Source organism: Panulirus ornatus, chromosome 20 (genome assembly GCF_036320965.1).
Source record: "Panulirus ornatus isolate Po-2019 chromosome 20, ASM3632096v1, whole genome shotgun sequence".
Lineage (NCBI taxonomy): Eukaryota > Metazoa > Arthropoda > Malacostraca > Decapoda > Palinuridae > Panulirus > Panulirus ornatus.
Genome location: NC_092243.1, coordinates 341,315 through 360,004, shown reverse-complemented (window position 1 = coordinate 360,004; position 18,690 = coordinate 341,315). Strand labels below are relative to the sequence as shown.

The 18,690-nt window shown below is 40.8% G+C and overlaps 1 protein-coding gene across 2 annotated transcripts in view; it reads right to left on the bottom strand.

Moving 5' to 3' along the window:
* The window catches only part of LOC139755833 (nephrin-like), a 237,367-nt gene that overhangs the window by 79,016 nt on the left and 139,661 nt on the right, over positions 1-18,690 (bottom strand). For both annotated transcript variants that reach the window (XM_071674438.1, XM_071674439.1), the window contains exons 3-4: positions 15,887-16,095; positions 2,969-3,132 (exon numbers count right to left, since the gene is read on the bottom strand). In XM_071674438.1, coding sequence (XP_071530539.1) covers positions 2,969-3,132; positions 15,887-16,095 — 373 coding nt within the window. The remainder of the gene's footprint in view (positions 1-2,968; positions 3,133-15,886; positions 16,096-18,690) is intronic.

Here is an 18,690-nt window from a genome sequence, read left to right as displayed (position 1 = left end):
ACGTAAGGGTAAGAGAGATGTGTGGAAATAAAAAGAGCGTGGTTGAGAGAGCAGAAGAGGGTGTTTTGAAATGGTTTGGGCACATGGAGAGAATGAGTGAGGAGAGATTGACCAAGAGGATATATGTGTCGGAGGTGGAGGGAACGAGGAGAAGAGGGAGACCAAATTGGAGGTGGAAAGATGGAGTGAAAAAGATTTTGTGTGATCGGGGCCTGAACATGCAGGAGGGTGAAAGGAGGGCAAGAAATAGAGTGAATTGGTGTCATGTGGTATACAGGGGTTGACGTGCTGTCAGTGGATTGAAGCAAGGCATGTGAAGCGTCTGGGGTAAACCATGGAAAGCTGTGTAGGTATGTATATTTGCGTGTGTGGACGTGTGTATGTACATGTGTATGGGGGGGGGGGGGGGGGGGGTTGGGCCATTTCTTTCGTCTGTTTCCTTGCGCTACCTCGCAAACGCGGGAGACAGCGACAAAGTATAAAGAAAAAAAAAAAAAATATATATATATATATATATATATATATATATATATTTTTTTTTTTTTTTTTTTTTTTTTTTTTTTTATACTTTGTCGCTGTCTCCCGCGTTTGCGAGGTAGCGCAAGGAAACAGACGAAAGAAATGGCCCAACCCCCCCCCCCCCCATACACATCTACATACACACGTCCACACACGCAAATATACATACCTACACAGCTTTCCATGGTTTACCCCAGACGCTTCACATGCCTTGATTCAATCCACTGACAGCACGTCAACCCCTGTATACCACATGGCTCCAATTCACTCTATTCCTTGCCCTCCTTTCACCCTCCTGCATGTTCAGGCCCCGATCACACAAAATCTTTTTCACTCCATCTTTCCACCTCCAATTTGGTCTCCCTCTTCTCCTCGTTCCCTCCACCTCCGACACATATATCCTCTTGGTCAATCTTTCCTCACTCATTCTCTCCATGTGCCCAAACCATTTCAAAACACCCTCTTCTGCTCTCTCAACCACGCTCTTTTTATTTCCACACATCTCTCTTACCCTTACGTTACTTACTCGATCAAACCACCTCACACCACACATTGTCCTCAAACATCTCATTTCCAGCACATCCATCCTCCTGCGCACATCTCTATCCATAGCCCACGCCTCGCAACCATACAACATTGTTGGAACCACTATTCCTTCAAACATACCCATTTTTGCTTTCCGAGATAATGTTCTCGACTTCCACACATTTTTCAAGGCTCCCAAAATTTTCGCCCCCTCCCCCACCCTATGATCCACTTCCGCTTCCATGGTTCCATCCGCTGCCAGATCCACTCCCAGATATCTAAAACACTTCACTTCCTCCAGTTTTTCTCCATTCAAACTCACCTCCCAATTGACTTGACCCTCACCCCTACTGTACCTAATAACCTTGCTCTTATTCCCATTTACTCTTAACTTTCTTCTTCCACACACTTTACCAAACTCAGTCACCAGCTTCTGCAGTTTCTCACATGAATCAGCCACCAGTGCTGTATCATCAGCGAACAACAACTGACTCACTTCCCAAGCTCTCTCATCCCCAACAGACTTCATACTTGCCCCTCTTTCCAGGACTCTTGCATTTACCTCCCTAACAACCCCATCCATAAACAAATTAAACAACCATGGAGACATCACACACCCCTGCCGCAAACCTACATTCACTGAGAACCAATCACTTTCCTCTCTTCCTACACGTACACATGCCTTACATCCTCGATAAAAACTTTTCACTGCTTCTAACAACTTGCCTCCCACACCATATATTCTTAATACCTTCCACAGAGCATCTCTATCAACTCTATCATATGCCTTCTCCAGATCCATAAATGCTACATACAAATCCATTTGCTTTTCTAAGTATTTCTCACATACATTCTTCAAAGCAAACACCTGATCCACACATCCTCTACCACTTCTGAAACCGCACTGCTCTTCCCCAATCTGATGCTCTGTACATGCCTTCACCCTCTCAATCAATACCCTCCCATATAATTTACCAGGAATACTCAACAAACTTATACCTCTGTAATTTGAGCACTCACTCTTATCCCCTTTGCCTTTGTACAATGGCACTATGCACGCATTCCGCCAATCCTCAGGCACCTCACCATGAGTCATACATACATTAAATAACCTTACCAACCAGTCAACAATACAGTCACCCCCTTTTTTAATAAATTCCACTGCAATACCATCCAAACCTGCTGCCTTGCCGGCTTTCATCTTCCGCAAAGCTTTTACTACCTCTTCTCTGTTTACCAAATCATTTTCCCTAACCCTCTCACTTTGCACACCACCTCGACCAAAACACCCTATATCTGCCACTCTGTCATCAGACACATTCAACAAACCTTCAAAATACTCATTCCATCTCCTTCTCACATCACCGCTACTTGTTATCACCTCCCCATTTACGCCCTTCACTGAAGTTCCCATTTGCTCCCTTGTCTTACGCACCCTATTTACCTCCTTCCAGAACATCTTTTTATTCTCCCTAAAATTTACTGATAGTCTCTCACCCCAACTCTCATTTGCCCTTTTTTTCACCTCTTGCACCTTTCTCTTGACCTCCTGTCTCTTTCTTTTATACTTCTCCCACTCAATTGCATTTTTTCCCTGCAAAAATCGTCCAAATGCCTCTCTCTTCTCTTTCACTAATACTCTTACTTCTTCATCCCACCACTCACTACCCTTTCTAAACAGCCCACCTCCCACTCTTCTCATGCCACAAGCATCTTTTGCGCAATCCATCACTGATTCCCTAAATACATCCCATTCCTCCCCCACTCCCCTTACTTCCATTGTTCTCACCTTATATATATATATATATATATATATATATATATATATATATATATATATATATATATATATGTGTGTGTGTGTGTGTGTGTGTGTGTGTGTGTGTGTGTGTGTGTGTGTGTGATCTGATTACATATCTCCTACCTGATCAAGTCTTTCGCCATCTCTCCACCAGGTGAGCGTCGGCGTCGGAGACCCTCCTACCGACCTGCAGGTGAGCTGCGCGTGGGCCCCCTCCTCCAGTGGCCCGACGGTGTGGCCCAGCTGCCGCCCAAGGCTGCTCAGGATGATGGGCGGGCCGGGCGGAACTGTGGAGAAAGAAGGATACTTTGTTAAGGAGAGAACATCAGGTCAACCTATTGATACGTCAGGTCAACTTATCGATACGTCAGGCCAACCATTCGATATGTCAGGTCAACCATTCGATACATCAGGTGAACCATACGATCAGTGTAAGTGAAACACAACAACTGGAAGAATGACAGCCGGGCAAGATAATATTCGTCAAGGAACCTGGCTCTCTGGATATAGGTGAAGATAACACCAGCATCAAAACAAGCTGATGCAACAGAATATCTGTATATACCACTGTTAAAACATACAGGCAAATAAATCTCCTATGGTGAAAGTAACTTTAATGACGAAAAGGATTAAGTTAAGACATTCTCTAAAGCAGTTGGCATAGAAATTCTACAAATGAGAAAATTGATTCAGAACAATATTGTTGGCAATATAAGTTTGTCATAGAGATACAAGACCATAAACCAGTTAAGGAAGCAGGAAATTCCTGAAAAATCTATCCATTGTCTGCAGAGTTCCAGATGTTAGTGAGGGCAACGAAGGACAACAGTGAGGCCTGGCTAAGACAAACCTAAGCCGAGCAGTCCAGCTTTGTTCATTATGGACGGTCAGCAAGAACAACACGATGCTCTAACAAAGTCAAGACAATGCTACCATCATTGGTATACATATATATATATATATATATATATATATATATATATATATATATATATATATATATATATATATATATAGATTCCTATGAGTCCACGGGGAAAATGAAACACGAAAAGTTCCCAAGTGCACTTTCGTGTAATAATCACATCATCAGGGGAGACACAAGAGATAAATATAACAGTCAGTTGATATACATCGAAGAGACGAATATATATATATATATATATATATATATATATATATATATATATATATATATATATATATATATATATATATATATATATATATATATATATATATTATCCCTGGGGATAGGGGAGAAAGAATACTTCCCACGTATTCCCTGGGTGTCGTAGAAAGCGACTAAAAGGGGAGGGAGCGGGGGGCTGGAAATCCTCCCCTCTTGTTTTTTGTTTTTTTTTTTAATTTTCCAAAAGAAGGAACAGAAAAGGGTGCCAGGTGAGGATATTCCCTCAGAGGCCCAGTTCTCTGTTCTTAACGCTACCTTGCTAACGCGGGAAATGGCGAATAGTTTGAAAGAAAAGAAATATATATATATATATATATATATATATATATATATATATATATATATATATATATATATATATATATATATATATATATATATCACAACTTTGCGCATGATCAAGATATTCCTGAGTCCACGGGGTAAATGAAACACGATAACTTCAAAAGTGCACTTTCGTGTAATAATCACATCATCAAGGGAGACACAAGAGAGAAATATAAGTCAGTTGATATACATCGAGGAGACAAAGCTAGGACGCCATTTGGTAAACATGCAATTGTCTGTCTTGGACAATCGCATGTTTACCAAATGGCGTCCTAGCTTCGTCTCGATGTATATCAACTGACTTATATTTCTCTCTTGTGTCTCCCCTGACGATGTGATTATTACACGAAAGTGCACTTGGGAGCTTATCATGTTCCATTTTCCTCGTATATATATATATATATATATATATATATATATATATATATATATATATATATATATATATATATATATATACATATATATATATATATATCTTTTTTTTCTTTCTTTCAAACTATTCGCCATTTCCCGCATTAGCGAGGTAGCGTTAAGAACAGAGGACTGGGCCCTTGAGGGAATACCCTCACCTGGCCCAATGCTCTGTTCCTCCTTTTGAAAAAAAAAAAAAAAAGAGAGGGGAGGATTTCCAGCCCCCCGCTCCCTCCCCTTTTAGTCGCCTTCTACGACACGCAGGGAATACGTTGGAAGTATTCTTAATCCCCTATCCCCAGGGATAATATATATATATATATATATATATATATATATATATATATACATATATATATATATATATATATATATATATATATATATATATATATATTTATCTACTTATTTATTTATCATACTTTGTCGCTGTCTCCCGCGTTAGCGAGGTAGCGCAATGAAACAGACGAAAGAATGGCCCAACCCACCCACATACACATGTATATACATACACGTCCACACACGCACATATACATACCTATACATTTCAACGTATACATATATATATATATATATATATATATATATATATATATATATATATATATTTTTTGTTTTTTTTATTTTGCTTTGTCGCTGTCTCCCGCGTTTGCGAGGTAGCGCAAGGAAACAGACGAAAGAAATGGCCCAACCCACCCCCATACACATGTGTATACATACGTCCCCACACGCAAATATACATACCTACACAGCTTTCCATGGTTTACCCCAGACGCTTCACATGCCTTGATTCAATCCACTGACAGCACGTCAACCCCGGTATACCACATCGCTCCAATTCACTCTATTCCTTGCCCTCCTTTCACCCTCGTGCATGTTCAGGCCCCGATCACACAAAATCTTTTTCACTCCATCTTTCCACCTCCAATTTGGTCTCCCTCTTCTCCTCGTTCCCTCCACCTCCGACACATATATCCTCTTGGTCAATCTTTCCTCACTCATTCTCTCCAAGTGCCCAAACCACTTCAAAACACCCTCTTCTGCTCTCTCAACCACGCTCTTTTTATTTCCACACATCTCTCTTACCCTTACGTTACTTACTCGATCAAACCACCTCACACCACACATTGTCCTCAAACATCTCATTTCCAGCACATCCATCCTCCTGCGCACAACTCTATCCATAGCCCACGCCTCGCAACCATACAACATTGTTGGAACCACTATTCCTTCAAACATACCCATTCTTGCTTTCCGAGATAATGTTCTCGACTTCCACACATTCTTCAAGGCTCCCAGAATTTTCGCCCCCTCCCCCACCCTATGATCCACTTCCGCTTCCATGGTTCCATCCGCTGCCAGATCCACTCCCAGATATCTAAAACACTTCACTTCCTCCAGTTTTGCTCCATTCAAATTCACCTCCCAATTGACTTGACCCTCAACCCTACTGTACCTAATAACCTTGCTCTTATTCACATTTACTCTTAACTTTCTTCTTCCACACACTTTACCAAACTCAGTCACCAGCTTCTGCAGTTTCTCACATGAATCAGCCACCAGCGCTGTATCATCAGCGAACAACAACTGACTCACTTCCCAAGCTCTCTCATCCCCAACAGACTTCATACTTGCCCCTCTTTCCAAAACTCTTGCATTCACCTCCCTAACAACCCCATCCATAAACAAATTAAACAACCATGGAGACATCACACACCCCTGCCGCAAACCTACATTCACTGAGAACCAATCACTTTCATCTCTTCCTACACGTACACATGCCTTACATCCTCGATAAAAACTTTTCACTGCTTCTAACAACTTGCCTTCCACACCATATATTCTTAATACCTTCCACAGAGCATCTCTATCAACTCTATCATATGCCTTCTCCAGATCCATAAATACTACATACAAATCCATTTGCTTTTCTAAGTATTTCTCACATACATTCTTCAAAGCAAACACCTGATCCACACATCCTCTACCACTTCTGAAACCACACTGCTCTTCCCCAATCTGATGCTCTGTACATGCCTTCACCCTCTCAATCAATACCCTCCCATATAATTTACCAGGAATACTCAACAAACTTATACCTCTGTAATTTGAGCACTCACTCTTATCCCCTTTGCCTTTGTACAATGGCACCATGCACGCATTTCGCCAATCCTCAGGCACCTCACCATGAGTCATACATACATTAAATAACCTTACCAACCAGTCAACAATACAGTCACCCCCTTTTTTAGTAAATTCCACTGCAATACCATCCAAACCTGCTGCCTTGCCGGCTTTCATCTTCCGCAAAGCTTTTACTACCTCTTCTCTGTTTACCAAATCATTTTCCCTAACCCTCTCACTGTGCACACCACCTCGACCAAAACAGCCTATATCTGCCACTCTATCATCAAACACATTCAACAAACCTTCAAAATACTCACTCCATCTCCTTCTCACATCACCACTACTTGTTATCACCTCCCCATATGCGCCCTTCACTGAAGTTCCCATTTGCTCCCTTGTCTTACGCACTTTATTTACCTCCTTCCAGAACATCTTTTTATTCTCCCTAAAATTTAATGATACTCTCTCACCCCAACTCTCATTTGCCCTTTTTTTCACCTCTTGCACCTTTTTCTTGACCTCCTGTCTCTTTCTTTTATACATCTCCCACTCAATTGCATTTTTTCCCTGCAAAAATCGTCCAAATGCCTCTCTCTTCTCTTTCACTAATACTCTTACTTCTTCATCCCACCACTCACTACCCTTTCTAATCAACCCACCTCCCACTCTTCTCATGCCACAAGCATCTTTTGCGCAATCCATCACTGATTCCCTAAATACATCCCATTCCTCCCCCACTCCCCTTACTTCCATTGTTCTCACCTTTTTCCATTCTGTACTCAGTCTCTCCTGGTACTTCCTCCCACAGGTCTCCTTCCCAAGCTCACTTACTCTCACCACCCTCTTCACCCCAACATTCACTCTTCTTTTCTGAAAACCCATACAAATCTTCACCTTAGCCTCCACAAGATAATGATCAGACATCCCTCCAGTTGCACCTCTCAGCACATTAACATCCAAAAGTCTCTCTTTCGCACGCCTGTCAATTAACACGTAATCCAATAATGCTCTCTGGCCATCTCTCCTACTTACATAAGTATACTTATGTATATATATATATATATATATATATATATATATATATATATATATATATATATATATATATATATATATACTGTTGGAAAGGATCACAATTTTGCGCGTGATCAAGTATATTTTTATGAGTCCACGGGGAAAATGACGCTCAATAAGTTCCCAAGTGCACTTTAGTGTAATAATCACATCAGGGGAGATACAAGAAAGAAATATAAGTCAGTTGATATACATCGAAGAGATGTAGGTGGGACGCCATTCGGTGTCCATCAACTCCAGTGGGGTTCCTAGGTAATTTTCAGAAAGATTTAATAACTTGGTCCCCCACTATAAATTCCGAATTGGAAGAAGAAATCAGTAATTCATTGCCCTTTTTAGACACTGATAATAATATCAGACAGGGGACATTGTGCAGCGAGCAGTCAGGCAACAAGATAACAAAAGATGATTCACATATTCGTCACAGTATCTGCAGGTTTTACGATACCGAACAAAATCCACAAAATTTTCTGGAGCACTTCTAATACCAGAAGAATCTGATGCATTGTCACACAGTTATCTCAGTCAGATAAACAAAGATATGGTTACTATGCTTACCAAATAAGCTAATAATATTGAAGACCTAAGGCAAATAACAAGTTGCACACGAGATTGTATGGTACTATGAGTCACAGAAGCGACCAAAAGACTAAATCAGAATTTCATATGAAAGATGCACAAATTAGAGCAGCTGAAAGCAGTACCATATATTGTTTTAAGCATCAAATTAATATATCGTTTCAAATCCAAGACCGACATTATATGTACCTCCTTAGCTACACGATCCGTTTACAGGTCTTACTCTTTAAAGAATCTACTCCCACAATCATGCAAAAGTTTTTGTACTATTTTACACTATCGCAAACAGCCTCGTCACGACCCACTGATCTGTTGCTCTTTGAACTCGTTTGTATTCAGTTGTACTCAGTTGAGATATCAGTATAGCAGAGCCAGTGGCACACTCATAACACTTGACTTAGCATCACAAATCCAAAACCAGAGTCGCAAATCGTGCAAAAGGTAAATACACAGCGAACACTCATACACAATGCATTCACAAACAATGATATACATATATGCAACTCTCTCCGGACGAACGGGAAGTTCTTGAAAAGAAACAAAATAATCTCAGCTCTCTTCGGCCCAGCACTCACAACACGGAGCCCCATTTCCCCTTCCGTCCCGCAGTTTACAGAGACCATGACAATGCCCATTTCCTGTTTCCCTGCTATTGTTCCATTTTCTTTATTCTAACTCCGTGAAGGACTTACCGAAATTTTGTAAGACTTCCCAAATCCTCGTCAGCTCCAGCTAGCTTTAACAGATGTCATAATAATATATTGTTTGTTATGCCCTAAAAAAAAGGTAATTCGCCTTCTTTATTTTTTTTTCTTTTTTCGAATCCTCCAGCAAGATTTCCATTGCTCTATAATTACAGAAATTGTAACGAAGGAACGTATGGCTCCAGTTAAAACTAATGAGAATCTGTATTCTCTAACACTCCTTGAACAACATAATACAACAATGACAGTAAAGAACCACTCTGTACTGGGTGACCTAACAACGTTGGTCAGGGAATCAGCCTCACATGGAACTGTCCAGAAGGAAAAGCAATACGTGTCTCAACTTCACCCTCGCCTCCTGCCTGAGTTACTGTAACATAACTTCTCTATCTCACTAGCTGACCACTCTCGTGTAATCCCTATATCCACCCTTTTAGAGCAAGGATAAGTAAGGATAAGTTGATTGAAATGGATCTAATCGATTTTATCCAATTTCACTCACAAATTTCGAGAAATTACCTCACTCAGACTTATCCGCAACGAAGAGTATAAATGAATGACTCTGATTATCCTATATGATTTCTCAACCCACACTTTCCATATGATCCATCTTGCTTTCATAAGTCAGTCATTTGCAACGTATGGCTTAAAAGAACGACATGAAAGCCGAAGGAGTGACAAGATATTCGATTACATGCAAGCCTGCCCTGGAAACCTGAGTCTGTGAAACACAATAAGGGGAGAGAAATTTTCGTCTCTGGGTTTCAGAGAGAGCGAAATGGATGTTAAGCTTTGCATAGCCCGCTGAGACACGTATTATCCTCAAAATTCATGCGGTTGAATTCTTTGTTTCCATCTACCTGGTGTTCATTTAACTGTGTGCTGAAGGAGAACATCCAGGTGCATATAACACAGGTCTTTAGTACCTCTGTCACTTAATAATCACAGCCAGAAATAAATGTATTCCTTTACTGAACTTTACAACTGATGATGGTTTACTACAACGAATGATCTATTGTTGTTGATAGATGTCTTTTATGATGGATTTTATTTTATCTAAATTTCATAAAATATTCATGAATATCATATTCAAGCTAACAAATGTTAATACCGTGGACAAAGTACTTACAAAAGTAAAGAATTGTGTACATTCTCTGATTTCACACGAAGTCATGTCATTATTAATAAAGAAAGGAAAAGCTTCGATTCTTAAAACGTTAACTAGAAATTAATGATGCATAAAAATATTTCATCATCTTTTATAAAAAGATAATCAATTTGTTAAAAAAAATGTCTTTGTTGGCGCAGGAGAACAGCTAGCTGAGTAAAATCATCACCTTCTCCAACATTTCAACATAAGATGTAAGGACTTCTTTGGATGCCTTAAGTGAAATTCATATAAAAAAAAAAAAATAGAATTACATATACTAGACACAGAGGACGAGTTCCACTCTGGCCAATCAGTACTATGTATCTGACCCACGTGACAACCTCACCATCACCATCATGGTATTCCTTTCTTTAGAGAAGCCCCGGTTTCGATAAAGATTTTTAGATAAATTTTCTTGCTATAATGTTTGTCCATGGATTACAGAGTGATTCACTCATATATCAATATTCACTTTCTAGTCTTTGTCAAAGTTTAAAATTAATCAAATTTAAAATCAATCACTTTATTTTCGCATCACCTCGTAGGTACACCATAACTACTTCGTTACATTATCTTTTACCATCTCGTATGTCTATAATGACCTCCCGTTGCTCACTACCATGCAGCAACTAAAACAATTTATACATCCTATCTTGTCCATCTGGTCCTTGGGCGTCACCCATCTTCCCTGAACTAGGGAAATATCGTAGTAACTCAGCCTCAGAATTGAAGCGGAGATTGAAAAATCATCTTTTCAAATAAATCATCTATCAGAGAAATAGACGTAAAAAGAATCCGACTTCTTCACATAATCACTATCACTTCTCAGGGCTACTGTAACACAAGAGTGGTCTAGTACTATACCATCAACACCAGACTCAGAAATTCGAAACCTCAGAAGTTGCTCAAAATGCTTAAAAAATCATTATATTCTTTGAGATATTGTTTCGTTTCTTCTGTCATTTCTGATATGCTAAATCATACCAGGTTTTATGGACAATTGCATCCGACAAAGACCGGGTTGCTGGAGACCGATTATATCCAGGTCCATCTACCCAACATACACACCAAACCTGAAGTTCTCACGAACGTCCTTACGGTTATCTTTCTCCTTCACAACTGCTCATAACTTCATTCTCTCTCTCTCTCTCTCTCTCTCTCTCTCTCTCTCTCTCTCTCTCTCTCTCTCTCTATATATATATATATATATATATATATATATATATATATATATATATATATATATATATATTTATTTATTTATTTATTTATTCATTTATATTCATTTTGCTTTGTCGCTGTCTCCCGCGTTTGCGAGGTAGCGCAAGGAAACAGACGAAAGAAATGGCCCAACCCACCCCCATACACATGTATATACATACACGTCCACACACGCAAATATACATACCTATATATCTCAATGTACACATATATATACACACACAGACATATACATATATACACATGTATATAATTCATACTGTCTGCCTTTATTCCCATCGCCACATCGCCACATATGGAATAACATCCCCCTCCCCCCTCATGTGTGCGAGGTAGCGCCAGGAAAAGACAATAAAGGCCACATTCGTTTACACTCAGTCTCTAGCTGTCATGTAATAATGCCCGAAACCACAGCTCCCTTTCCACATCCAGGCCCCAAACAACTTTCCATGGTTTACCCTAGACGCTTCACATGCCCTGATTCAATCCATTGACAGCACGTCGACCCCGGTATACCACATCGATCCAAATTACTCTATTCCTTGCCCGCCTTTCACCCTCCTGCATGTTCAGGCTCCGATCACTCAAAATCTTTTTCACTCCATCTTTCCACCTCCAATTTGGTCTCCCACTTCTCCTCGTTCCCTCCACCTCCGACACATATATCCTCTTGGTCAATCTTTCCTCATTCATTCTCTCCATGTGCCCAAACCATTTCAAAACACCCTCTTCTGCTCTCTCAACCACGCTCTTTTTATTTCCACACATCTCTCTTACCCTTACATTACTTACTCGATCAAACCACCTCACACCACACATTGTCCTCAAACATCTCATTTCCAGCACATCCACCCTCCTGCGCACAACTCCATCCATAGCCCACGCCTCGCAACCATACAACATTGTTGGAAACACTATTCCTTCAAACATACCCATTTTTGCTTTCCGAGATAATGTGCTCGACTTCCACACATTCTTCAAGGCTCCCAGGATTTTCGCCCCCTCCCCCACCCTATGATTCACTTCCGCTTCCATGGTTCCATCCGCTGCCAGATCCACTCCCAGATATCTAAAACACTTTACTTCCTCCAGTTTTGCTCCATTCAAACTCACCTCCCAATTGACTTGACCCTCAACCCTACTGTACCTAATAACCTTGCTCTTATTCACATTTACTCTTAACTTTCTTCTTTCACACACTTTACCAAACTCAGTCACCAGCTTCTGCAGTTTCTCACATGAATCAGCCACCAGCGCTGTATCATCAGCGAGCAACAACTGACTCACTTCCCAAGGTCTCTCATCCACAACAGACTTCATACTTGCCCCTCTTTCCAAAACTCTTGCATTCACCTCCCTAACAACCCCATCCATAAACAAATTAAACAACCATGGAGACATCACACACCCCTGCCGCAAACCTACATTCAATGAGAACCAATCACTTTCCTCTCTTCCTACACGTACACATGCCTTACATCCTCGATAAAAACTTTTCACTGCTTCTAACAACTTGCCTCCCACACCATATATTCTTAATACCTTCCACAGAGCATCTCTATCAACTCTATCATATGCCTTCTCCAGATCCATAAATACTACATACAAATCCATTTGCTTTTCTAAGTATTTCTCACATACATTCTTCAAAGCAAACACCTGATCCACACATCCTCTACCACTTCTGAAACCACACTGCTCTTCCCCAATCTGATGCTCTGTACATGCCTTCACCCTCTCAATCAATACCCTCCCATATAATTTACCAGGAATACTCAACAAACTTATACCTCTGTAATCTGAGCACTCACTCTTATCCCCTTTGCCTTTGTACAATGGCACTATGCACGCATTCCGCCAATCCTCAGGCACCTCACCATGAGTCATACATACACTAAATAACCTTACCAACCAGTCAACAATACAGTCACCCCCTTTTTTAATAAATTCCACTGCAATACCATCCAAACCTGCTGCTTTGCCGGCTTTCATCTTCCGCAAAGCTTTTACTACCTCTTCTCTGTTTATCAAATCATTTTCCCTAACCCTCTCACTTTGCACACCACCTCGACCAAAACACCCTATATCTGCCACTCTATCATCAAACACATTCAACAAACCTTCAAAATACTCACTCCATCTCCTTCTCACATCACCACTACTTGTTATCACCTCCCCATTTGCGCCCTTCACTGAAGTTCCCATTTGCTCCCTTGTCTTACGCACTTTATTTACCTCCTTCCAGAACATCTTTTTATACTCCCTAAAATTTAATGATACTCTCTCACCCCAACTCTCATTTACCCTCTTTTTCACCTCTTGCACCTTTCTCTTGACCTCCTGTCTCTTTCTTTTATACATCTCCCACTCAATTGCATTTTTTTCCCTGCAAAAATCGTCCAAATGCCTCTCTCTTCTCTTTCACTAATAATCTTACTTCTTCATCCCATCACTCACTACCCTTTCCAATCAACCCATCTCCCACTCTTCTCATGCCACAAGCATCTTTTGCGCAATCCATCACTGATTCCCTAAATGCATCCCATTCCTCCCCCACTCCCCTTACTTCCATTGTTCTCACCTTCTTCCATTCTGTACTCAGTCTCTCCTGGTACTTCCTCACACAAGTCTCCTTCCCAAGCTCACTTACTCTCACCACCCTCTTCACCCCAACAAAAAAGGAGAGATAGGTAGTATGTTTGAGGAAAGGAACCTGAATGTTTTGGCTCTGAGTGAAACGAAGCTCAAGGGTAAAGGGGAAGAGTGGTTTGGAAATGTCTTGGGAGTAAAGTCAGGGGTTAGTGAGGGGACAAGTGCAGGGGAAGGAGTAGCAGTACTCCTGAAACAGGAGTTGTGGGAGTATGTGATAGAATGTAAGAAAGTAAATTCTCGATTAATACGGGTAAAACTGAAAGTTGATGGAGAGAGATGGGTGATTATTGATGCATATGCACCTGGGCATGAGAAGAAAGATCACGAGAGGCAGGTGTTTTGGGAGCAGCTGAATGAGTGTGTTAGTGGTTTTGATGCACGAGACCGGGTTATAGTGATGGGTGATTTGAATGCAAAGGTGAGTAATGTGGCAGTTGATGGAATAATTGGTTTACATGGGGTGTTCAGTGTTGTAAATGGAAATGGTGAAGAGTTTGTAGATTTATGTGCTGAAAAAGGACTGGTGATTGGTAATACCTTGTTTAAAAAGCGAGATATACATAAGTATACGTATGTAAGTGGAGCGATGGCCAGAGAGCGTTATTGGATTACGTGTTAATTGACAGGCGCGCGAAAGAGAGACTTTTGGATGTCAATGTGCTGAGAGGTGCAACTGGAGGGATGTCTGATCATTATCTTGTGGAGGCTAAGGTGAAGATTTGTATGGGTTTTCAGAATATATATATATATATATATATATATATATATATATATATATATATATATATATATATATATATATATATATATATATACATATATACATATATATATATATATATATATATATATATATATATATATATATATATATATATATATATATATATCCTTCCGTAGCGCCTTTTACAAATCCTGATTTCATAAAGTTTGTTTTATTAACGCTGCCGTTTTAATATTAACGTAACATCATAGCCAGTACTCCACTGTCAACCAGGCGTCAGTCCACTTGCCCTTCTTACGCTCTCCTCCATGAAGGCTGTCTCTTTGCACACACGTTACTCGTTAGTCTGGTGAGTTCTTCAAAACAGAATATAGTCCTCTAAGTTAACTAGCCAAAGAGGCATCTACATCTGTTAGGGAGACACAGCTCATAAAAAGTTACAATATGAAAGGCGTCGCACACAGCAACTTTACCATGTCTATCTACTCCTCTACTTCACGAACTTTACTTTTTTGGCGACAGAGGTAAACATGTATTTACCATTTCAGAAGATGTATATATCTTTTGGTCCATAATGCCAAGTCTAGTAACAGTCTAAATCCAAAATTTACTTGTTTGAACAATGGGGTCGCTTGTAATGAGAAAACAGTCAATATATTTAGCTATGAAGAGAGAATATTGGGTTATAACAGTATGAGCGAACGATAGGGCCAGATATGATGAATGAGAAGTGGGTGTTAAGTAGCACTAATGAAGAGCTAAGTCAAGCATAATGAAGATAGCATAAATGAGAAATACGGTTAGGGAGAATAACTGAACACACACACATGATATATGAGGAGATACAAGAGGGTAATGCAAAATGAAAGATACTCACCAATAACTGTGAGATTAACCTTGGTGATGGCGGAAGACCTGACCTTGTAGTCGACCCTGCAGGTATAGACGGCCTGGTCAGCCACCTTCACGTCGTCCACCACCAGGGTAGGCGGATCCGACATAATCCTGAAGAAGGCGCGGGACCCAAGGTATCCCTTGTCCGCCCACCGAACTCCCTTGGTGAAGGGGCCGCTCCGGGTGTCATAACTGTGCGGCCATGGGAGGAAAAAAAGACTTTTAATACACCTGTGTAACTGCATATTTCCAAGCTGGGTGGTGTGTTGTGTTTTAACGTGAATGTAACTCACTTGGTGTAAATTATATACATAATATTAGCATTATATAAGCCTCAAGGCTGCATTACGGCCACTAGAAAAGAAACGATACTCTGCTTTGGAGTGAAAAGTTCCTCAGCGAGAACGTATTCCCTTTCTTCAGCAAACAATGATTCTGTCTTACTGAGGGAGACTATTCTTTCGAGGCATAACCCTTTTCCGTGGTGTAGCGGTTAACTTTCCTGACGTGAAGTATTCACAGATCACACAAGGTCGAGGGCAGTCGGTCCACAGTCAACACAGTTATTCATCCGCCCCGGAGTTGGTCGATAAAACGAGTGATCGGTAAAATGGGAGGTTTGATCGAGTAAGCAAAGGAAATGGCAAGAGAGATGTGTGGTAATAAAAAGAGTGTGGATGAGAGAGAAGAGGGTGTTTTGAAATGGTTTGGTCACATGGAGAGAATGAGTGAAGAAAGATTGACAAAGAGGATATATGTGTCAGAGGTGGAGGGAACGGGAAGTGGGAGACCAAACTGGAGGTGGAAGAATGGAGCGAAAAAGGGGGTGACTGTATTGTTGACTGGTTGGTAAGGTTATTTAATGTATGTATGACTCATGGTGAGGTGCCTGAGGATTGGCGGAATGTGTGCATAGTGCCATTGTACAAAGGCAAAGGGGATAAGAGTGAGTGCTCAAATTACAGAGGTATAAGTTTGTCGAGTATTCCTGGTAAATTATATGGGAGGGTATTGATTGAGAGGGTGAAGGCATGTACAGAGAATCAGATTGGGGAAGAGCAGTGTGGTTTCAGAAGTGGTAGAGGATGTGTGGATCAGGTGTTTGCTTTGAAGAATGTATGTGAGAAATACTTAGAAAAGCAAATGGATTTGTATGTAGCATTTATGGATCTGGAGAAGGCATATGATAGAGTTGATAGAGATGCTCTGTGGAGGGTATTAAGAATATATGGTGTGGGAGGCAAGTTGTTAGAAGCAGTGAAAAGTTTTTATCGAGGATGTAAGGCATGTGTACGTGTAGGAAGAGAGGAAAGTGATTGGTTCTCATTGAATGTAGGTTTGCGGCAGGGGTGTGTGATGTCTCCATGGTTGTTTAATTTGTTTATGGATGGGGTTGTTAGGGAGGTGAATGCAAGAGTTTTGGAAAGAGGGGCAAGTATGAAGTCTGTTGTGGATGAGAGAGCTTGGGAAGTGAGTCAGTTGTTGCTCGCTGATGATACAGCGCTGGTGGCTGATTCATGTGAGAAACTGCAGAAGCTGGTGACTGAGTTTGGTAAAATGTGTGAAAGAAGAAAGTTAAGAGTAAATGTGAATAAGAGCAAGGTTATTAGGTACAGTAGGGTTGAGGGTCAAGTCAATTGGGAGGTAAGTTTGAATGGAGAAAAACTGGAGGAAGTAAAGTGTTTTAGATATCTGGGAGTGGATCTGGCAGCGGATGGAACCATGGAAGCGGAAGTGAATCATAGGGTGGGGGAGGGGGCGAAAATCCTGGGGGGCCTTGAAGAATGTGTGGAAGTCGAGAACATTATCTCGGAAAGCTAAAATGGGTATGTTTGAAGGAATAGTGGTTCCAACAATGTTGTATGGTTGCGAGGCGTGGGCTATGGATAGAGTTGTGCGCAGGAGGGTGGATGTGCTGGAAATGAGATGTTTGAGGACAATGTGTGGTGTGAGGTCGTTTGATCGAGTAAGAAATGTAAGTGTAAGAGAGATGTGTGGAAATAAAAAGAGCGTGGTTGAGAGAGCAGAAGAGGGTGTTTTCAAATGGTTTGGGCACATGGAGAGAATGAGTGAGGAAAGATTGACCAAGAGGATATATGCGTCGGAGGTGGAGGGAACGAGGAGAAGTGGGAGACCAAATTGGAGGTGGAAAGATGGAGTGAAAAAGATTTTGTGTGATCGGGGCCTGAACATGCAGGAGGGTGAAAGTAGGGCAAGGAATAGAGTGAATTGGATCGATGTGGTATACCGGGGTTGACGTGCTGTCAGTGGATTGAATCAGGGCATGTGAAGGGTCTGAGGTAAACCATGGAAAGTTGTGTGGGGTCTGGATGTGGAAAGGGAGCTGTGGTTTCGGGCATTATTGCATGACAGCTAGAGACTGAGTGTGAACGAATGGGGCCTTTGTTGTCTTTTCCTAGTGCTACCTCGCACACATGAGGGGGGAGGGGGATGGTATTCCATGTGTGGCGAGGTGGCAATGGGAATGAATAAAGGCAGACAGTGTGAATTGTGTGCATGGGTATATATGTATGTGTCTGTGTGTGTATATATATGTGTACATTGAGATGTATAGGTATGTATATTTGCGTGTGTGGACGTGTATGTATATACATTGTGTATGGGGGTGGGTTGGGCCATTTCTTTCGTCTGTTTCCTTGCGCTACCTCGCAAACGCGGGAGACAGCGACAAAGCAAAAAAAAAAAAAAAAGTATATATATATATATATATATATATATATATATATATATAGAGAGAGAGAGAGAGAGAGAGAGAGAGAGAGAGAG